Consider the following 22,193-nt stretch of genomic DNA (forward strand, 5'->3'; position numbering starts at 1 on the left):
TGAGAAAAGACATTTACTATTGAACGAAAAAAAATGAATATAATCAAGATGACGTGGATCGCTTCCATTGGCCGGAGCTACGTAGCACCAGAAGTAGCTGGTGATTTGTTCTCTGCAGACTGCAAATAAACAAAATATATGCCACTTCGAAAGAGAAAAAAGGTCCAAAAATGGAGAAATCACTGCTGATCGCACTACTCATTCTCTCATTGGTCGGAAATCTCGGCGTTTATGCTCTGTACGGAACTTCCTCCCCCGTTGTTCAGCTAAACCCTAACAATTTCAAGTCCAAGGTACGCGAATTTGCTTCCTTTTCTCCGTTTCTGAGATTCTCAGAGTTTTTAGGTGTAATGTTATTGAAGAATAATTTTAGCTCACTTTACTTGTTTGTTTTGGTGAAAGTGATTTGGTTAAACATTGTACCTACTTCTTTAGCCTATATTTCATGGTGTGAGTGTGTGATTGATACGATCATCCTCTACATATTATTAGGGAATATTCATAGGATATTATTCTATTTAGTTAATTGTGATTCACCATATCTTTCCCATATTTGTTTAGATATTTGTTTCTTGTTCATTAAGTTAGGGTTGTAGTATTCTAGTATTATAAATAGCAGAGCTTGTTATCATTCAATCAATCAATGAATTACATATTTTCCCTAAACTTGTCTTGAGCAACAAGAATATTATCGTTCCATATTTGCTGCCCAACGGAGAACGTCCGTGGAACCGCAAATCGTGGCCTTTCCTTCGAGCACGTCGAAGGTTCGATCACCTTATCTCTCCGAGAAGTTAGCCATCCGGCCTCGTTACGGAGGACGTCCGTAACAACTGGTGCTTTCATCCCGTACTCATGACGTCAACATACCATGGCCCATCTACGTCGGAACGGCCGACGAGGGAAGCAACGCCGGCGCTGCATATAGGCCCGCCGCGTCGTCCCGACCAATCGGGGAAGGCTTCGGTCGACCCAATCACATTAGGGTTTGATAAATTAAATGCACGCCTCGACAGTATGGATCGACGGGTGGACAAATTGGAGTCGCGTATGAACGCGAACGACCGGCCACCCCCACTTCTGACTCCAGCACCGCCGTACGCGCAGCGAACCCACCACAACTATCTGGCCCACAGTCGGCCGCCCTACCCGCCGGACAGGTACAGGGGCGGGAAGATCCACCGAGCAGGTACATGGGAGCCGCCTTATTGGCTACATGATTTCACGGCCAACGATGGAGACCAACATTGCCGCGCAAGACAACCATGGCGAGAACCACCGTCGCTCCTGTTCTCGGATGGACAAGATCCTCCACAAATTCCTAACAGGAGGTATCGGGGGCGCTTTCATGACCAACCCCAACCTCGAATCATTGATAACAATTGGGATCAAGGGGGCTGGCACGATCGTGGAAACAACCGTCAAAGCCAGAGTTCTGAACACTATCCGTGGCGACACCAGCAGCCTCAAAACGGCCACGCCGAGCAGCTCCATCAGCCCTCGTGTTGGGACCCACCCGACTATCGCCGCCAGGGGACCTTCCACGCAGGATATCAGCAATGGCAGCCGACTTACCACCCGCCGGAAGTGCTGTACACGCAGCCTACATACCAGCCACCACGGTGCAACCGATCGTTGGATAACCGCACAGAACCGTTGCCTACTGTCGCCCCGCCACGATCTGGCTCCACGCACCGGCCTCAACAGTCCAGCAAGTTTATTGATTCAGAGAAGCAACATGGTCTTCCCAATATTTCCAGTCTCAAGGTTCGTTCGCCTTGCCCGGCCCAACCAGCTGCCGTAAGTGATTACAACGAGAAATTGCGTATTTATAGATTGGAGCAAGCCGCCCTTCTCGTCCGGTTGAATTGCGTATTTGAGGATAATATTGATGACGAAAATCTAGTTGAAGATGTTTCCAACAACCCCGCTCACAACGGGGGCGCTAATCTTGATGTTCCAAACGACGAGTCCCTGGAAAAGGTCGTGAACGTCAAAACCGACAATATGCCTCGGCAAGTGCTCGTCGGGGTATATGATGAGAAGATTGGTGATTTTATTGTTCCACCACATCAGGAATTGGAGATGACAGATGTCGATGATTGGAGGAAATTTACGTTTGACGTGGTGTTTGATGATGTCAAAAGTGGTGATCTTCTTAATCCCACACAATGGGAGTTAGAGATAAAGGAGGAGGTAGGAAACGGATCCGCATTTGCTCAACTCCAGCGACCAGGCACATTTGATCCGGGAGGAGATAAATCACCAATGCTTCTTCTTTTAACTCTCTTTGTTGCTTCGTGGTTTCCACCTTGAGGACAAGGTGAATTTCAACCGTGGGGGAGTTGATACGATCATCCTCTACATATTATTAGGGAATATTCATAGGATATTATTCTATTTAGTTAATTGTGATTCACCATATCTTTCCCATATTTGTTTAGATATTTGTTTCTTGTTCATTAAGTTAGGGTAGTAGTATTCTAGTATTATAAATAGCAGAGCTTGTTATCATTCAATCAATCAATGAATTACATATTTTCCCTAAACTTGTCTTGAGCAACAAGAATATTATCGTTCCATATTTGCTGCCCAACGGAGAACGTCCGTGGAACCGCAAATCGTGGCCTTTCCTTCGAGCACGTCGAAGGTTCGATCACCTTATCTCTCCGAGAAGTTAGCCATCCGGCCTCGTTACGGAGGACGTCCGTAACAGTGATTGGGTAGAGTTGATGAAGTTTTCAATTACACTGAGGAGGTGGATTGGCCTTGGTTTTAAATTCGTAGCTGGCTGAGAGAAAAAATTGATAAAAATTTGGCGTGACTGCTCTATCTTTTCATATTGAGTCTTAATCGAGGGCGTAGTATTTCTGAAGTTTTGTTTATTTGTGTCGGACAGGTGCTCAATTCGAATGGTATAGTTTTGGTTGAGTTCTTTGCGCCATGGTGTGGTCATTGTAAAGCTCTGACACCTGCGTGGGAGAAGGCGGCTACTGTCTTAAAAGGTGTGGCAACTGTGGCGGCTTTAGATGCCGATGCTCACCAGTCACTAGCTCAGGTAACTTTTTGTTGAACAATTTGGTGGTATCCATATCTCATTTAATTATTTATAGAGCTTAATATCACGAATTATTTACCACTTTGCTGTTGCTACTTCGTTGTTTTCAACCTGATATACTATCGAATTAATGCTTTTTCCGCAAGATGTTGCATTCTTAGTTGCTGTTAATCTATTGACTGGTCACTTTATGGAGTAGGAGCATCTAGAGATGCTTCTCTGGAAATATTGCGTGGTCTTTTGACTTTAAAGAATGGAAAATATGCTGCAAGGATGATCATTGGTTGTGGCATTAGATCTATAGCTAACACAAGTTTAATCCACTCTTTGACTTTCTGTATCTAGCTTTTTACATCTCTGGTTATAGTAGATAATAAATCTTGATATCTGACCTTCAATCTTATTTAATCATTCATTAAAAAAAAAATTCCATGAAAAGCATTCACTAATCACTACGTAGGATTCCGGCGTGTGATTTATAACTCCCATAAACAAGGCTTTCTTTGTCAATTATCTTGAAGATTCTCTGGTCCTTGTGTTGTGTAGGAATATGGTATTAGAGGATTTCCTACCATTAAGGTCTTTGCACCAGGAAAACCTCCTGCAGATTATCAAGGAGCTAGAGATGTCAAGCCTATTGTGGAATTTACATTGCAACAGGTGAATTATGTTTCTTTTAAGCTTTAAATTATTACTTGCAAGTTGCTTCTCATTTTCCATTTTCTGTATTGTTATCTCATTTGTGGTCGTGTGCTTTGCCTATCACCACCTTCTATCTTGACAGGCAATCAAGTTTTAAGGATCGTTTGAAATGGATTTTAGGTTGTTACTGAAAAAGTTATGGTCATATCTTTCTGCACTTAAAGTTGTTTATCATCCTTATTATAAAAGACTGATTTATGTATTAGTGCATACTACTTTGTTGGGTATTCATTTACTCTATGTAAATATGTAACAAGTCAAGTTGCATAAGGTTCTTACTTCTTTGTCAGGCACTTTGCACTATATCTGCGTTGTCACAGAGTCATTATTGTTGAGCAGGGATGACTAGATTCTTTTTTCTCTTTTCATTTTCATAAGGTCAAAGCACTCCTGAAAGAACGCCTGGATGGGAAATCAGGAGGAGGATCAAGTCAGAAATCGGAACCAAGTGCATCAGTAGAACTGAACTCTCGCAATTTTGATGAATTGGTACTCAAAAGCAAGGAACTGTGGGTTGTGGAGTTCTTTGCTCCTTGGTGAGTTGTGTGCTTGCTATGTCTTTTTTTAGGGTTTATCCTTGAGTTAAACCTGTGATTTTGGGTGAATTTTATCCCACATTTCTATTTGATAGTATAATGATGTAGTGAATGTGTAGTTACGTTGGAGAGACAAAGTTTTCTAGTACTATGCATTTTTTTTTTTGGGGGGGGGGGGGGGTCATTGAGGTTAGGACGAAAATGGGAGAAATATTCTTGAGGTCTGTGGAGTATTACCCACGGGACAGGTGGAGAAGAAGTGGTCTGGGTTTGGCAATATTGAAGCAGATAAGGATATCTAAGGTAGTACTGGTTCACCATTAGAGCAGGCTTTGAGCTTATGTGATCTGGTAAATATAGTTTGGGTTGTAGTGCAAGTGCAACCATGGAAGTGTCTGTTGTCGAGGATGAAGAAGGGTAGCGGAGTGTAGATTTGCAAGTCTTGCAGACAAAAGTTGAAGTGATGTGAATTGTTCCATTGAGGTCGAATTTAGTTTGACTGGGAAAAGGGATTTTGTGAACAGTAGGAAATCAAAGATGGTGAACTATTAATTGGATTGAAATCTTTGCACTTCGTCTGATATAATGATATTGTGATTTTATGGTTAGCTATTATGAAATTTTGTTTTTTCATGTAGTAATTCAATTTGCTGTTGTGAAGGTGTGGTCACTGCAAGAAGCTTGCTCCCGAGTGGAAGAAGGCAGCTAACAGTCTCAAGGGTCAGGTGAAGTTGGGTCATGTTGACTGTGATGCAGATAAGGTAAGCCACAAGCCAATAAGTACTGGTCATTGGTTCTTGTTTTATTCTAAAGAGTGATCATAAGTTCAGTGCTGTACTTCACAAAGCCTAATTTTGGCAATGTTCTGTATGAATCATGTCTCATGTCATTGTCATATGTGTTAGAGATCTGTATCACTTTTCAGACTATAATAGGAAGTGCTATTGTGCTAAAACTTGGGTAGTATGACCTGTGCAGAGTGACATTAATGTATATATGCACACTTATATATTCCTGTATTCATAAGTAGTAGATATTTGCTCGGTAATATAAATGTTGTAGCTCCATCTTTCTTTCTTTCCATTGACACAAGATGAAGGTATTTTCCCATTTCTAACCAATCAGAGTTGCCAGTCTTTGATGAGCAGGTATAATGTGCAAGGTTTTCCCACTATCATGGTGTTTGGTGCTGACAAAGACAGCCCATTCCCATATGAAGGTGCAAGAACTGCATCAGCAATTGAATCTTTCGCTCTGGAGCAGCTGGAAGCAAATGCTGCCCCTCCCGAAGTGACTGAATTGACTAGCCCAGTATGATCCATCACCCCTTCTGGTTTCCCGCTTCCCCTGACCCCCAATCTCACTTTCCTACGACAATTCAATCAAGTTGTATTACCTCTGAAACTGTAATGCTGTTGTATATTCTTATAGGATGTTGTGGAAGAGAAGTGTGGCTCAGCTGCCATCTGCTTTGTAGCCTTCCTCCCCGACATATTGGACTCCAAGGCAGAGGGCAGAAACAAGTACCTCGAGATTCTGCTATCGGTTGCAGAGAAGTTCAGAAAGAGCCCTTACAGGCAAGATAAAAGCCCCTTAAAATTCTCATATTCTCATTCTATACCCTTATCTTGATTGGCTTGAGTTTCAAAAATGCTACAGTTTCCTCTGGGCCACTGCTGGGAAGCAGGCGGATCTCGAGCAGCACGTTGGAGTCGGGGGCTACGGATATCCAGCACTGGTGGCACTCAACTTAAAGAAGAAAGCCTACGCCCCACTCAAGAGTGCGTTCGAGCGTGACCAGATATCGTGAGCTCCTCTATCTATTTCTCTTTTCTTCTCGCTTCATTTGACCCCTCACTGCAAACGAAGTAAAACCCCATTTGCTTTCTCAGAGAGTTTGTGAAAGAAGCCGGACGTGGTGGGAAGGGCACTCTGCCATTGGCTGTTGAACCCGAGATCGTGAAGACCGAACCGTGGGACGGCAAAGACGGAGAGATAATCGAGGAAGATGAGTTCTCCCTCGAAGAACTCATGGGAGATGACACTGATACCAAAGATGAGCTCTAGTTCTATTCTTTTTTGAGAGAAACAAGATTTCCGCTTAATTAAAAAACAGTTTTGATGTAACAGAGTAGTGTTATTTGTTGATGAATGAATGTTCAAAATGGACTTCGTCATTTGCTGAAATTGGAATTAGTACTTTTTAGCAGCGATTGCGATTATAGCTAAAATGAACAAATATTTAAGTAAATACTGGTATCATTTTGTTGAACTAAAATTTTCAAACTTGCAATATTAATTTGGTGTCGACAATATCGCTTATCTTTCCTTATTTTATTTATTTTGATGTGAGAATGTAGTATTTAAATTCTTAATATTCAATTATGATAAACTTAATCAATTATATATGCATATGTAAATTCATAATGTTTACACGCATCGCACTGTAGGTAAACTACAAAGCGACAAAAGTAGCAAAATTTGTAATTCTCTTCAGTCAGAGATAACTCACAGATACAAAGCTCGACACACACATGAATCATTCTCTCTATATTCATATGTCAAAGGAACTTGTACAAGGCAGTCTTGATAACATGATCTGCGATCATTTTATTCGTATGCTCAGATGGGTGGAACGCGTCCCAGAATACGTATTTATTTGCATCAGTGCACGTGAGGAGGCTGCGCTGGCAGGCATACCCCATCTCGAACATCCCCGTGGCACAACACGCCCTCTGTGATTCTTGAAACCCTGTACAAAAACCACAGGCATATAAGTAGGGCCAGACACAAATTCCTGATCAAGGCTGCATTTTTTTTTCTTTGAGGGGGGGGGGGCTCTTACCTTGTCCGGCATTGCATATCAGTACACGGACACATCGGGCAGTGAACAAGCCCAATCGATCACGTGGTATAATCATAAAATGTGAAGTAGTACTTAATACTAAGAACTCTTACCATAAGAGGATGGCTTTTGGATTATTTGTAGAAGAACGTAGTAGGGATTAGAGAAGACCAATTTGAGGCCAGGTATTTCCTTATTTAAATCTCTTGTTAAATTGTAGAGTTTATCGTTGAAGCTCCTGGCCACTATGTTATAAGCCTCCATGCATCCATTCCCATTCTGTAGGTTTTGGGCCCTCTCTAAGGGCATGCAGCCCATCGGGGGAAGGCCCCCGATGCTGATTTTGCGGGCCCCAAGGCCATGTAGGTTAACTACGAAATTTCGGGCTAGTCCAATGAGAAAATGCTGATATGCATCGATCGAATATTGAGTCCGTCGCTGCGAATTAAAGGCGAAATAGTTTTCCAAAAAATCATTTGTTCCCATACTTATTATGTACAATGAATTAGAGATAGTATATATGGCCTTCCCATCACCAAGATAGGCTCTTAATCTCTTTTGGTAGTCTTTGTAGTATTCCAATTCCCTCCACGCAGGAATAACTCCCTGAAGATTCAATAAAATCAAATAATTGTGAATTTTAATCGGTACAAAAGTTATGATTTAATTCGCTACTTACTAGTACATCGGAAGTTGCATTATCATATCCAGTGCCAGCGGAAGCAAACGTGACTCCTACAGCAAAATCAGAAATGTTATAAGCCGGATCCAAGTAGGCCGGCACCGCCGCCCGGAGCCCGAACGCCTCCGATATGAAGTCGGTGGCGATTCGCCCGTTCGAAAACCTTCCCGTTGCCTTTCCACCCGAGAAGTCACGGCCATAGGGGAGGAAATTGCTCCGGGCGATCGTCGGGATCTGGTTGTTGTTCCCGGCGTCTACCGACGAGTCACCAAAGACGACGATCGCCGGAACTTTGGCCGCGGCTGTGGCGGCGAGCAGGAGGAGGAGGAGGAGGTGCAGCCATAAGAGTGGTGATGGCCCTGCATGTGAGATTTTCATGGTGATATGAATGAATATTGTTGTGATCAATTAATTTAGTTGTTATTATTGCTTGAGTGTATTTATAGTGAAATAAGTTATGAATAGTGAATGGAGCAGTTAGAGCTACATTTGCGGATAATTTATTATGTGGTTGGTTAATTAATTAAATTGTGGTCATAGGTGCTCATGCATACATGCTAATCTCAAACCCTAGTCACTTGGACATGTAATTGTACCTCGTTGAATAAAAATCAAGACGAAAACAAAAATCTCATATTAATCACTAGTACACATTATTAATGTAAGCGTTTAGGGTGGAGCTACGAATTAAAGAATAGGGGGGCCAAAATAAATATTTATTGTATTTATTGCACCTTCATGTTCACCAGAGTTGCTTCTGTGCTCCGTCCATCTTCTAGCTTTAAGGAAGTCCTCACACATTTGACATGGTGAAAAAAGAAATTTCGGGCACCTTCCTTTAGTTCATTCTCCAAGCCTCCAAAGAACGAGTCTCTTATAAGTTTCCCAGTTTGATTCCATATTTTGAAAAATTACTTTATTTGTGAGCCACCTATAGACCATGCAATCACATAGAATAAATAACTCCAAATTTTCAAGTTAAATCTCGTAAATGGTGCATCCATCCATGTAAGGAATTTAATATCTCAATTTTTCAAGACCTTGAAATTGTTTTATGTTTCTTAATGTAATACCATAAGAAATTTAATATCTCAATTTTTGTTATATCCCCTATATTAATTACTACTCCTAGTATATTATTGTTGGAAAAAAGAAAAGAAATACTACACATTTTTAATGACTTGATCAATGCCCGTTACATCTCGCCTCATAAATATAAACGTACTGTTAAAGTTAATAATAGCTAGCATGAAAATTTTATAACACTAATTGTATTATAAAAATAGGATTGTTTAATGCAAATGAACTTCCCACCGAAAGTAAGATCTAGTATTTCTTTAGACAAAGACTGAATTGTTTGACCTCCTATTTTTGAAAAATAAATGTGGTTGCCGTTAAAGCATTAAGCCATCCACTATGGCGGAGGTGCTACGAATACTATCCCTCCAAAATTTATTTGGAAGTCACATCTCATACTTAATTGCTACTCCATTAATATTTGCTACCATTATTTTAACCGTTTATCTAAATTACAGTCTCGTCTGGGAACCGATTATAAAATAAACTTTACAATACCAACATTAGAGTTTGCCTAATATTTTCCGGACAATAATCAATCTCAATAATAACAATACCAGTAATTGGTAAGTTTATTTACTATTAAAGGCAGGGTTCAAATTCCAAAGTACATTTTATATTCCACCATTCCAATTATTGGTGTTATTTAGCATTATTTCTTATGCATAATTGATGTTTATGGCTTTTTTGTTGTCTGCTAGATCGATCCAAAACATTATTTATTTTGTAGTTTATGGACAAAATAATTGAAAAGTTCAATATTAATAAATTGAGACAATTTCCCTCACACGTACAGTACTACGTAATATAATATGATATCGAAGCAAACTATCATATCTTATGAACTGAATTTTATTAAGATGATTGCTAATATGCTATTTTCTTTAATTGAGACGGTGTTATGTAAAACATTTTAATGTCACTTTAAAATGACAACATTAAATTAGCAGGGAGTTCACAACTAAGAGATCATTAGTTTAAAGCTACCAATTTATCAACTAAGTCATATTAATGTATAAACTATACCCCAATTTGAAATTTGAATATGAATTAAGAGTTTCTTATGAATGTTACCTCATTTTATTGGGCCTTCTGTGATGGGCCACTGAGTCGAACTATAACATTTTTACTATTGAAAAGAAATTTTAGAAAGCAATGACATCCCACACTAATTTTTTTTTTCCCATTTCTCGCATTGTTATTTTTAGAAAATCGAAAAAGAATACATTATCATGTAAGGGAGAGAACAACTTAAAATGTAGACATTGGGATTCAACAAAGAAGAGAACAAATAAATATCCATCTCTTACGCATGGAGCTTAAAACATAGTAAATCTGCCAATTTCTCAATTTAGGTCAACAAGCTGCCAATTACATGCAGCACAAAAAGGGTGCTAATGAAGGTGAAGTGTCTTTTATGTGTTTGTTTCTTATCACTAATAGGATTCTAACAGCGTATCATGGTCCATGAAATCAATATAGTTTTCATATCTTATTGAGTCTGCGATTTCTTATTATTTATTTATATTTTTGGTAATCTTAAAACATATTCATGAATTCTGACACAATAATATTAGGTTATTTTATGTCTGGTTTAGAAATGAAATTGCAGAAGAATCATGAAGAAGATGATGGACGAGCCGCCTAAAATTGCAACAAGATGAAGTTTAGAGATAAAGGAAAAAGTAGGAGACTTGTCAATATTTTTTTAAATCTGTTAAATAGAAATAAGTCCATTTGATGAGTTAAACTTATTTCAATTAGTAAGTGATGGAGTACGAACTAAACAAGCCCAACAGCAGTAAAGCCCAAGACAGAGTATCAGTTCGGCATGACTAAAGAGTATCAGTCCGGCGTGACTAAAGAGTTCGGCCCCAGCCTACAGCTCGGTGAAAGCCAACTCATCAAGCTCTGCTCTCAGGTCGGCATCAAGCTCTACTCTCAGATCGGCAAAAGCTGCTCGGCAATAATTCAGCAGTTCGGCCTCAGTATTCGACCGAACTAGGAGATAGTGGACTCATGCAAGATTTCCACCTCCACTACACCGACGATCTATTTAGTGGTGTCAAGCAGTCATTAACTCATGCAGGATAGTGGACCCATGCAAGGTCGCCACGATCTCCACGACATCCACTACCTAATAAATGCTGCATGCCACGATCTTGGTTCACTGTATAAATAGAACCTAGGTCAGATAGATAAAGATCTTCTTCTTCTGTAAAAATTCTAAAAAGCTCTCTAGAGAGAATATCATAGAGCAGGCCAGTGTTGTAAGCTGTAATTCACAGATCAAGCAATACAAACCTGCCCCCCTTTTTTCCCCGTGGACGTAGATTTACCTCAGTAAATCGAACCACGTAAAATCCCTGAGCTGATCTTCATTTATTTCCTGCATTTACAAACATCAAAAATTCGCCGCCTCATCACTGGCGCCGTCTGTGGGAACCAGAGAACCAAATTTGTGATAAAGCGAATTTTTGATCCTTTTTCCACCCCAAAAAAAAAAAAAAAAAAAAAAAAATGCATACCAGATCACATAACACCCATAATACCGTTCGTGATAACCGTGAGGAAGCTAGTCCAGCTCGCAGGTCTGAAAAACGGCCTCGGGAGACATCTACCTCCGGTTCTCACGAAGGAGGAACAAGCCACTCCAAGAGTCATCGCGCTGAGTCTTCCCAGCAGCCCGATTTAAACGAAGCTGTCAAGCTGTTCTTGGCCGAGAAGCAGGAGGAGTTCTTAACCTTCCTGCAGAAGAGCCAACAGCCGGAGAAGACAACGACGGATTCTCCCTCCTCATCCAGACATGAAAGTCACTACCGCAGTAGTGACGTGTCTTCCAGGAGAAAGAATCCTCAACCCCGACATGTTCCTGCTCCTCCTCGGTACCGGAACCACAGGAGAACTCCATCTCCTCCGTACCGAAGAGATGTCGGGTTCGCCATGTACGGAGCATTAAAGACTCCGTTCTCGGACGATATCACCCGAACTCCTTTGCCGCGGAACTACCGGACACCGTCAATGACTTATGACGGGCTGGAGGATCCTCATGACTTCCTGGGACGCTATCAATACAATATGGCGAACCAGGGTCTCAATGAGGTCCACATGTGCAAGCTGTTCCCCGAGCTGCTCATCGGGAACGCCAGAAGATGGTTCGACAGCCTTCCTCAAGGCAGCATCAGATCCTACCGAGATCTCATGGATGCTTTCCACAGGAGATTCTTTCAGAAAGCGGAAGCCCGAATCACTTCGGCTCAGCTGCTTTCTATACGTCAAGGTCGCGACGAAAAGATCAGCGATTTCCTGACGAGATTCCATAAGGAATGCCTACAAGTAGATAATCTCAATGATCTACTTGTCATCTCGGCATTCCAAAATGGAATCCTGCCCGGAGCTCTCTACAGAAAGCTCGTAGAGTGCGGTCCGCAAACAGCTCAAGAAATGTGGGACATTGCGGACCAGTTTTCTCGTGCGGATGAGGCAGACCGTCGAAAACGGTCGTTAGACAGCTCATCCCAAGGAGACAAAAGGAAGCCCGATCAAAGCGACCAGGTGCTTCCTCGCCGAACTCCTTTTGAAAGAATTCAAAGGGCACCGGTACAAGGCAGATTGGGGCCACGTCTCAATCCTGAGAAGCCGCCCGCTCAGTTCGTACCATTAAACAAGTCAAGAGCGGAAATTTTCGAACTACATTCCGATATGTTCGAAAAACCAAAGCGGATGACGAAATCAGCCGCACGGCGACTTCAGGATCAATATTGCTCCTTCCATCAAACCCACGGTCACGATACCGAGGAGTGCCGAGATTTGGCTGCAGGTATTGACGTTCTTGTGAAAACAGGAACGTTAAAAAAATACCAAAGCAAGCAGCCGAAAAAGAACAAAAGGCAGAGAAGTGCGAACTGCAATCCTCAGGATCCGAAAAGGCATGAGGATCCCGAAGACGACGACGAGCCGCAATACGATGGAGTAATCCTGACTATTGATGCTCTCCCAGCCGGGAAGACTAAGTCGTCCCTAAAAGCAGAACGCAGAGGTTCCAATCAAGAGGAACCAACACATAAAAGGCTGAAGAAAGACGAAGTGATTACATTTTCAGATGCCGATCCCGTCCCAGCCATCTCTCCTCACCAAGACGCTATTGTCATTCAAGCCGGGGTGGCAAACAAACTGGTCCACAGAGTATTTGTGGATACAGGAGCGTCAGTCAGCATTCTTTTTAAAGAATGTTTCGATAAAATGGAAGTGGATCCAGCTCGGCTCAGTCCGGCTCCACTTCCTCTGAAAAGTTTCGCCCAGGAGGACACCCGCCCTGAAGGTATTATCAGCCTTCCGATCACGGTGGGAAAAGCGCCTACAAGCTCCAATACGATGATCGAGTTCTTTGTGGTGAAAGCTCGGTCTCCGTACAACATCATCCTGGGGAGGGACTGGCTCAACACAGTTCGGGCCGTTTGCTCTACTTATCACCTCACCATCAAGATCCCCACTAAAGGTGGGATAGCGGTCATCCGAGGTGATCAAAAAAGAGCAAAAGAATGTCTGCAGATTGCGCTTAAAAGTGCCGAGCAATCAGTTCAGCACCATCAAGCATAGCAATCACAGCAACCGGAGTCGGAGGCAAGCGAGATGACCGAAGTCACTTCAGGGCCGAACTCAATGACCGTTCAGTTATACGAAGATGATCCATCCAAAACGGTCAAAGTCGGCTTCGCAGGAACGCCTCTACTTCGGGAAAAGACCATTCAGCTCCTCAAGGAGTACAAAGATGTCTTTGCATGGTCTCCGTTGGACATGACCGGAGTGCCCCCCGAGGTAATCACTCATCGGTTAAATATTGATCCTTCAATCCGGCCAGTAAAACAGAAGCAAAGACTCTTTGCGGCAGAAAGAAGCCAAGTCATCCATGACGAAGTCCGCCAATTACTAAAAGCGGATGTACTATTCGAGGTGAAATATCCTTCTTGGGTGGCCAATCCTGTGATGATCAAGAAAAAAGGAGGAGGATGGCGGATGTGCATAGATTTTACCGATCTAAACAAGCACTGTCCAAAAGATTGCTATCCCCTTCCGAATATAGATAAAAAAGTAGAAGCTTTGATCGGTTTCGAAATTTTCTGTTTTCTTGATTTATACAAAGGATATCACCAAGTGTTGATGGATGAGAGTGACGCTCCGAAAACAGCTTTCATCACCGATTTCGGCATTTTCGCTTATAAAAAGATGCCATTCGGTTTAAAGAATGCCGGAGCCACTTATCAAAGGATGGTAGACAAGCTTTTTCGGCACCTCATCGGGAAACAGGTTGAAGTGTATGTCGACGACATAGTTGTCAAAAGCAAAAGCACTTCGGAGTACGAAGACAACCTCAAATCCACTCTCGACGTGCTCCGAAAAGCTAACCTCAAACTCAACCCCCAAAAATGTACCTTTTTGGTAGATTCAGGAAAATTTCTGGGTTGTTGGGTTTCAAAGGACGGACTCAAGGCGAACCCTTCAAAAGTTCAAGTCGTTCAAAACATGGCAATGCCGAAGTCCATACATGACGTGCAAAGGCTAACCGGATGTCTAGCCGCACTGAATCGATTCCTTTCCCAAGCAGCCGAAAAGCAACTGCCGTTCTTCAAAGTGTTGAAAAAAGCACCAAAGTTCGAGTGGGGAGCCGAGCAGAAAAAGGCCTTTGACGAGCTCAAAAGTTATCTAGCCGAGCTTCCTATTCTCTCTGCTCCAACTGAAGCCGAAGTAATATTCTTATACTTAGCGGCATCAGATCAAACCATCAGCGCGGTGCTTGTACGAGAAGAAGGCCTAAAGCAGTTTCCCATCTACTTTACAAGCCGAGCATTAAGAGGTCCAGAAACAAGGTATCAACCTCTGGAAAAAATTGCTCTGGCGTTAGTAAATGCAGCAAGGAGACTGCGGCCATACTTCTATGCTCACAAGGTATGCGTCTTAACCGATCTACCTCTTCGGCAAGTTTTGACCAAGCCAGAAGCATCAGGCAGAATCGCCAAATAGGCCATAGAGCTGGGAGAACACTCAATCGAGTACCTACCTCGGAAAGCCATCAAGGGACAAGCCTTGGCAGATTTTCTTGCAGAGGCCAAGTTCGATCAAGCAATCCCTGTCATTGCCGAACAGAAAAAGTCTGCCAATGCCGAACTAGCACAGCCCTTGGAATCCGAGGTAGAGCCGCCAGACTGCTGGAGCGGATTCGTAGATGGAGCTTCAAACAAGATGGGAAGTGGAGCTGGTATTTTACTCGTCGCTCCCGACGGACACGAGGTAACCTACTCACTTCGGTTCCTATTCCCTACTACTAATAATGAAGCCGAGTACGAAGCCCTCCTTGCCGGACTTCAGTTAGCGCAAAGTCTGCTCGTCAAATCTCTCAAAGTCCATTGTGATTCACAAGTCATAGTGAATCACATGTTGGGTACCAGTGAAGCCCGTGACGAGAGAATGAAGAAGTATTTGGACAAAGCGCAAAGCATCAGCCGAAGTTTCTCCTATTTTCGGATAATCCGCGTTCCCAGAGCGGAAAATAGCCGAGCAGATACCTTAAGTAAGTTGGCCTCAGATCCGAGCTCAAAGGCAGAAGAATTAATGCATCGAAGCATTGATGAAGCCGAGGTACATTCAATATCCAGCTCGCCGAACTGGATGACGCCGATCTTGCAGTATCTGGATCAAGGACAATTGCCCGAAGATAAGAGAGAAGCTCGGAAGATCACGTGCCGAGCACTTCGGTACGAACTTCATGAAGGAGTCCTCTTTAGAAAGTCTTACCTCCAGCCGTTATTGCGGTGCGTAGGACCAGAAGAGACGGACTACATCCTCAGAGAAGTTCATGAAGGATCGTGCGGCAGCCACATCGGAGCTAGAGCTTTAGCTAAAAAAGTTCTAAGATGGGGATATTATTGGCCAACCTTGGTACAAGAAGCAGTGCAGCTCGTCAAGACATGCCCGAAGTGCCAAATCCATGCAAATATCCCAAGGATGCCGCAGACCGATCTATCCACTATGCAAAGCCCTTGGCCTTTCATGCAATGGGGCATAGACATAGTGGGACCACTTCCTCAAGCTCCTCGGCAAATGAAATTCCTAATCGTTGCCGTGGACTACTTTACAAAGTGGGTGGAAGCTGAACCATTAGCTACGATAACGAGCTCGAAGGCATTGGATTTCGTCTGGAAGAACATAGTGTGCCGATTTGGCATACCCCACATCCTCATCTCGGATAACGGGACTCAGTTCACCGACAAGACGTTCAAGAATTGGTGCCAAGAGCTGAATATTCAACAGCGGTTCACTTCGGTCTCTCATCCACAAGCAAACGGACAAACGGAGATAACAAATCGTATCCTGGTGAAAGGGTTAAAAGCTCGGTTAGAACAAGCCAAAGGACAATGGGTAGAAAATCTCCCTCAAGTCCTATGGTCCTACCGAACTACACCCACAACCTCCAATGGTGAAACTCCGTACAGTCTGGTGTACGGCACTGAAGCCGTAATTCCGGTGGAGATCGGCGTACCCAGTCCCCGAACTCTAAATTTCTCCTCAGAAATGAACGACGACGGACTGAGAGCCGAGCTAGATCTTACCGAAGAAAGAAGAGAATTGGCATGCATAAAAGCAGCCAAGTACAAGGAGCAAGTAGCCCGGTATTACAACCAAAGGGTGAAGAAGCTGCAATTTCAAGTGGGAGATCTCGTCCTGAGAAACAACGAAGTAAGCCGAGCAGAAAAGCTGGGCAAGCTCGAACCCACATGGGAAGGTCCGTATCGGGTATCAGAAGTCCTCGGCAAAGGGTCTTACAAATTGGCTCACATGTCAGGAGAACAGGTACCCCGAACATGGCACGTTTCCAACCTCAAAAAGTTCCATTTGTAAGAGACAGTCCGGTCAGTCAGTCTTGAGTCCTGTTTGCTCAATGTGTTTTATTTGGTTTACTTGGTCTTTATTTGTCTCTGTGCGTTTTGTTTGTGTGTTTTGTCTGTCTCTGTGCGTGTCGTCTCTTACAAATGTTACTGAGGTATCTTGTTCTTCGAAGGCTGATCCCCTTCTTAGAACATATACAAGCAGTTCGTCTGAAACGAGCTGCAACAAGCCCACGATTGTGCGTCAAAGCTTCTAAAGAGGATACAAGACCACAATTCAGCTTAAACAAGCAGTTCGTCTGAAACGAGCTGCAACAAGCCCACGATTGTGCGTCAAAGCTTCTAAAGAGGATACAAGACCACAATTCAGCTTAAACAAGCAGTTCGTCTGAAACGAGCTGCAACAAGCCCACGATTGTGCGTCAAAGCTTCTAAAGAGGATACAAGACCACAATTCAGCTTAAACAAGCACTTCGTCTGAAACGAACTGCAACAAAAGTCCAATTCTCGCGATAAAACTTGCCTGAATTAGGACTAGGGAAAGTCCGATCCACGCGATAAAACTCGCCGAATTAGGACAAGGGAAAGTCCGATCCCCAAATTAGGACAAGGGAAAGTCCGATCCCCAAATTAGGACAACGGAAAGTCCGATCCGAGCGATAAAACTCGCCAAATTAGGACACAAACCAAGTCCGGTCAAAGAAGAGTTCACTTCATGAGACCGTGGACAAACATCAACTTACCCCATACTTTTATCCAGAATGCCGAAGTGATTCACTTCACTTTTCGGGGGGGGTAGTGATGGAGTACGAACTAAACAAGCCCAACAGCAGTAAAGCCCAAGACAGAGTATCAGTTCGGCATGACTAAAGAGTATCAGTCCGGCGTGACTAAAGAGTTCGGCCCCAGCCTACAGCTCGGTGAAAGCCAACTCATCAAGCTCTGCTCTCAGGTCGGCATCAAGCTCTACTCTCAGATCGGCAAAAGCTGCTCGGCAATAATTCAGCAGTTCGGCCTCAGTATTCGACCGAACTAGGAGATAGTGGACTCATGCAAGATTTCCACCTCCACTACACCGACGATCTATTTAGTGGTGTCAAGCAATCATTAACTCATGCAGGATAGTGGACCCATACAAGGTCGCCACGATCTCCACGACATCCACTACCTAATAAATGCTGCATGCCACGATCTTGGTTCACTGTATAAATAGAACCTAGGTCAGATAGATAAAGATCTTCTTCTTCTGTAAAAATTCTAAAAAGCTCTCTAGAGAGAATATCATAGAGCAGGCCAGTGTTGTAAGCTGTAATTCACAGATCAAGCAATACAAACCTGCCCCCCTTTTTTCCCCGTGGACGTAGATTTACCTCAGTAAATCGAACCACGTAAAATCCCTGAGCTGATCTTCATTTATTTCCTGCATTTACAAACATCAAAAATTCGCCGCCTCATCAGTAAGCTTCAATATAAATTAGCCCAATTGCCAAAGATGAAGTGGGGAGATGAGGGGTACTAGCCGTTCTATATTAGCAACTCTATTGAATAGATATAAGTGAATTTGATGAGCTCACTTAATTTAATTAGTAGGCTTCAGTTTATCTATTTCAATTTATATTTGTGAAATATTATTTGTTCCAATTATTTAATGCTAAAAATTGTTGTGGGGGTATTAGCCGTTTTAGGGTTGCATTTCCTTAATATTCTATATTGATAGCTCCATTAAATATAAATAAATCAATTTGATGAGTTAATTCAATCAGTAGGCTTCAATGTAAATTAGTCCAATTTATTTAATTCACTTTATATTTGTGTAATTTTATTTAGCTCAAATCCTCAAGGCTAAGAAATTATTGTAGGGGTACTAGCCATTTTAGGATTTTAGATTTCTATAATTTTCTATATTAATTTAGATTTTGAGTTATAGCCATCATAGTGTTTTGGGATTCCTTTTATGATAAACCAGTTTGGATATTGAAATTAATTGGCTTATATAAATAAATGACCTATTTTGGAAAAATTAAGAAGCTAGAAGTAATAAAAAGGTAAATTACATTTAAATAACAATATTATATTAAAATCACATATATTAATTAAATAGAAGTAATATTTTTTACTTAATATCTTATGCAATGTATTGCTATGAGACGTATATATGTGAATTTATTTTATAAGCTATAATTAATAGGCATAGTTTTATTTAATTTTAGGGTTTATTATCATAAACAATGTTAGTGTTTTATAGTATCATTCGTCATTATTTTGTAAAAGATTAAATTGTTATTTCATACTCCACATATTTATTTACATTATTAGCCTTATGTCATGTAAACATTGCTTAATTTTTGAAATTTGGATAGCTATTAAAATAAATTAATGGTCCGCTATGCACGTGTGTGACACTAGTAATAAAGTAATACTCCAGTAATAGCGAAATTGCAAACATTACCCTTCAAGTTTACCAACAACTAACCGGCTAAACAACACTTCCAACATGGACAAAAAAAGTTTTTTTTTAATTACTAATTAGTTCGAATCTCACTATATATAGTTTGATTAGTCTCTCCTTAATTAACGTATTAAGTACATTACATTTCATTGAATGGTACGATTTCTATAACAATACATGATGAGGCTTCTTCACATCACACACTAAAGACGCTCTATTTGCATCAAATTTTCAAAATTTAACTTAACGATAGGCCGCCCGATGCCTCTGGCGCTTCATCGCCCGCCCACTGTGGGTGCGCGGACGATACGCGGACGATAGGGCATCGTCCGCCCACTGTGGGCGACGCGGACGATGGCGCGGATGATGCAACACATTTTTATTTTTGTTATTTTTTAATTCTGAAAAATTTATTTATATAAATACCCCCTACCCCAACTTCATTTATAACTTTTTCACACTCAAATTACACTATAAAATGGATTTCGGTGAATACCCAAGTCCGAATAGTCCGATGTTTGGGGGTGGTGCACGTTGGCCGGGTATAGACCCTACGCGGAGTTGGCAGCGGCCGCCAACCGGAGGACGTTGTTGGACACGCACAACGCCCTAATGCAATGTCAGGACCCGGCCAAAGTCGAATACCTCGAGGGGATGATCGATGAGCTGCGCCGCAAGTTGAGACTTTTGTAGAGTAGTCAACTTTTTTTTCATTTCTAACTCGTGTAAAACTTTTTTGTTAATCAATGTAGGATTTGCCGTTTTTAATTAATCGTGGTATTTTTTAATTATTTTGCATTGACATATTTGAAAACATTTAAATTAATTAACAAAACAATAGTGAAACCTATAGGGCGGCTTATAGGGCGCTCCACTGCAGGTGAAAGGGTAGGGACGGTGCATAGAGCGGGCTTTAGGACGTCCCTTAGGACGCCCCACTGCTAATGCTCTAAAATGAACAAAGGGAAATAAGTTCATGTTATTCTCGTAAATGTTGTAGCATCGTAATAAACTGTAATGCCACCATGATAATCTGCCGCCCTTTTATCAATACTATAAGTAAAATGGAAGAACACACACACACACACTATACGGCATAACTCTTAGGCACAAGTAGAAGAGCATTTTTCTTATGCACTGCGATTCCATTCGTTGGAATTATATCCAAGTCTTGTGCATGAATTCCTCTAGGCAATTCCCAATCAAAACTATACACCAAATTGGCAACCAAAAGCTGAGTAGTCAAATACCCCATAGACATGCCAGGGCACATTCTTCTTCCCGACCCGAATGGAATGAGCCCGTAATCTTGGCCTTTCGGGTCAATACTACTATTCAAGAATCTCTCCGGAATGAACCCATCTGGATTTTCCCAGTACTCGGGATCTCTCCCCACAGCATACGCGTTGACATAAACCATTGTTTTGGGGCCGATTTCATAGCCATCAAGACCACATACATCCATCGTTGCAGCGGGGCCGGTGGGTATAACCTCAAACTCTCATTTACAACTGCTTTTAGATATGGAAGTTTTGGCAGATCATCTTCTTCTACCTTACCCTTTTCTCCGACCAAACTTCTCATTTCATTTTTCAACTTTTCCATTGCTTTTGGTGCTTTCATCAGAGCTGTCATTGTCCAGATAGTTGCAGCTGGAACTGTCTCTGCTGAAGCTACGATCATTTTCTACAACATAATTTAGAGATAATTACTTTTTTTTTGATAGTCCAAAAACCTCTAACCATCAAGGAGTGGCGACAGTTAATGAAAACAAAATGTATAAATAAAATAAGCTAACCATTAGATGGTATGCCAAGTGAGCACTATAAGAAGAGTGATTCTGTTTAAGGTTGATCAACACAGCAAGCATATCTTCCTCCTCGATTTGAGGTGCTCATCGATGAGCTCTTGATAGAAGGAATCCATGACCTTACACACCGCATCAACTCTATTCATTCTGCCACTCATCTTATCAACGAAACTCAAAGCAGGAAAGTAATCAGACACAAAGAAAGAGGTGGTGAGGTTGTCGAATCCTTTCAGAATCTGATGGAATCTCCTCATCCCGGGCCCGCCCTCCTCGTACCTCTTCCCAAAAGCAACCCTGCTCACCATGCGGCTGCTGGCGGCCATCGCCACCTCGCTCAGATTCAATGCTTCTTCATTCCGACAGGTTGATAAAATCTTGGTGATCATACGAGAGATCTGCTGTTCGCGGATGGGGCGGAATGATTGAATCCTTTTGTTGCTTACCAAATGAATGTGAGTTATCTTCTTCATCTCCCTCCAGTCTTGGTTGTACGGTGTGAATACGAGGTCGGAGCTGTTGAAGGATAGTTTCTGCTGTCCTAGTAATTTTGGTCTGCTGCAGAAGGCCAAATCTTGAGTTTTCAATACTTGTTTGGCTAATTTGGCTGAGTAGATTACTAGGACTGGAATTGAGCCTAGTTTCATGTGAATAATGGGCAGAATTTCTTGGAGAGTTGGTGGAGGTAGATGTGAGGGTCGGCCGCCGTGCCCAGCTGATGGAGGTTTCCGATCAGCGGCAGAGGCCGCGGGCCGAGTGGTAGAGTGGTTTTTGCCCGAGTTAGGGTTTTGTGGAGGATGTAAAAATCAAGATTATTGGTAGAGTTATGGATAGTAAGAGTATCATTGTGATGATCGTAATTGTGAAGAGTGGCTTCTTGTTTCACTTCAATAATAGTAGTAGTATATTTATAATGTGTATTGTTGGGATTCGCACACACAAGGCTTACACACACTCAAGAAGATCACGCACACACTCACTGTTGTATGAGATCACACAATGCAGAAACACACACACTCACACTTTGAGTATTGAAGATGATAATCTTGAAGAGAAACTGGAAAACTCTTTATTGATTAAACTCCTACTACTACATACACGGTTTTGAGCTATTTAAAGCTCTACAATCAAGTAGCAACTGCTACTAACTAACT

General features: G+C 42.1%; 2 protein-coding genes and 1 pseudogene across 3 annotated transcripts; 1 reads left to right on the top strand and 2 right to left on the bottom strand.

Annotated features, from left to right (window-relative positions):
* The first annotated feature begins 128 nt into the window (after positions 1 to 128).
* Positions 129 to 6,505, top strand: LOC121807040 (protein disulfide isomerase-like 2-3). The gene is made up of 9 exons (XM_042207221.1): positions 129 to 293; positions 2,900 to 3,058; positions 3,605 to 3,718; positions 4,139 to 4,296; positions 4,958 to 5,057; positions 5,431 to 5,607; positions 5,728 to 5,873; positions 5,956 to 6,102; positions 6,189 to 6,505. The coding sequence occupies exons 1-9, from the start codon at positions 171 to 173 to the stop codon at positions 6,361 to 6,363; spliced, it is 1,299 nt and encodes a 432-aa protein (XP_042063155.1). The 5' UTR covers positions 129 to 170; the 3' UTR covers positions 6,364 to 6,505.
* A 176-nt stretch (positions 6,506 to 6,681) lies between these two features.
* On the bottom strand, positions 6,682 to 8,220 carry LOC121806479 (GDSL esterase/lipase At2g04570-like). 2 transcript variants are annotated; one of them, XM_042206531.1, is made up of 3 exons: positions 7,821 to 8,220; positions 7,255 to 7,747; positions 6,682 to 7,048 (listed from the first exon to the last, which is right to left on the bottom strand). In XM_042206531.1, the coding sequence occupies exons 1-3, from the start codon at positions 8,199 to 8,201 to the stop codon at positions 6,858 to 6,860; spliced, it is 1,065 nt and encodes a 354-aa protein (XP_042062465.1). In that variant the 5' UTR covers positions 8,202 to 8,220; the 3' UTR covers positions 6,682 to 6,857. The 2 variants fall into 2 exon arrangements, 1 of the variants encoding a protein (XP_042062465.1); XR_006051674.1 differs by having other exon boundaries at positions 6,915 to 7,048; positions 7,142 to 7,747.
* A 12,093-nt stretch (positions 8,221 to 20,313) lies between these two features.
* LOC121807626 lies at positions 20,314 to 21,885 on the bottom strand (annotated as a pseudogene).
* Between the last annotated feature and the right edge of the window lie 308 nt (positions 21,886 to 22,193).

This window comes from Salvia splendens, chromosome 6 (assembly GCF_004379255.2).
Source record: "Salvia splendens isolate huo1 chromosome 6, SspV2, whole genome shotgun sequence".
Classification (NCBI taxonomy): domain Eukaryota; kingdom Viridiplantae; phylum Streptophyta; class Magnoliopsida; order Lamiales; family Lamiaceae; genus Salvia; species Salvia splendens.

Bases quoted from the DNA above. Each gene is read 5' to 3' on its own strand.
- LOC121807040 (XM_042207221.1), top strand. From the start codon at position 171: ATGGAGAAATCACTGCTGATCGCACTACTCATTCTCTCATTGGTCGGA. The intron at 294-2,899 runs GTACGCGAATTT...TGTGTCGGACAG, and splicing joins CTAACAATTTCAAGTCCAAG to GTGCTCAATTCGAATGGTAT. The intron at 6,103-6,188 runs GTGAGCTCCTCT...TTGCTTTCTCAG, and splicing joins TTCGAGCGTGACCAGATATC to AGAGTTTGTGAAAGAAGCCG.
- LOC121806479 (XM_042206531.1), bottom strand. From the start codon at position 8,201: ATGAAAATCTCACATGCAGGGCCATCACCACTCTTATGGCTGCACCTC. The intron at 7,748-7,820 runs GTAAGTAGCGAA...TTGAATCTTCAG, and splicing joins ATGCAACTTCCGATGTACTA to GGAGTTATTCCTGCGTGGAG. The intron at 7,049-7,254 runs GTAAGAGTTCTT...GTTTTTGTACAG, and splicing joins CCAAAAGCCATCCTCTTATG to GGTTTCAAGAATCACAGAGG.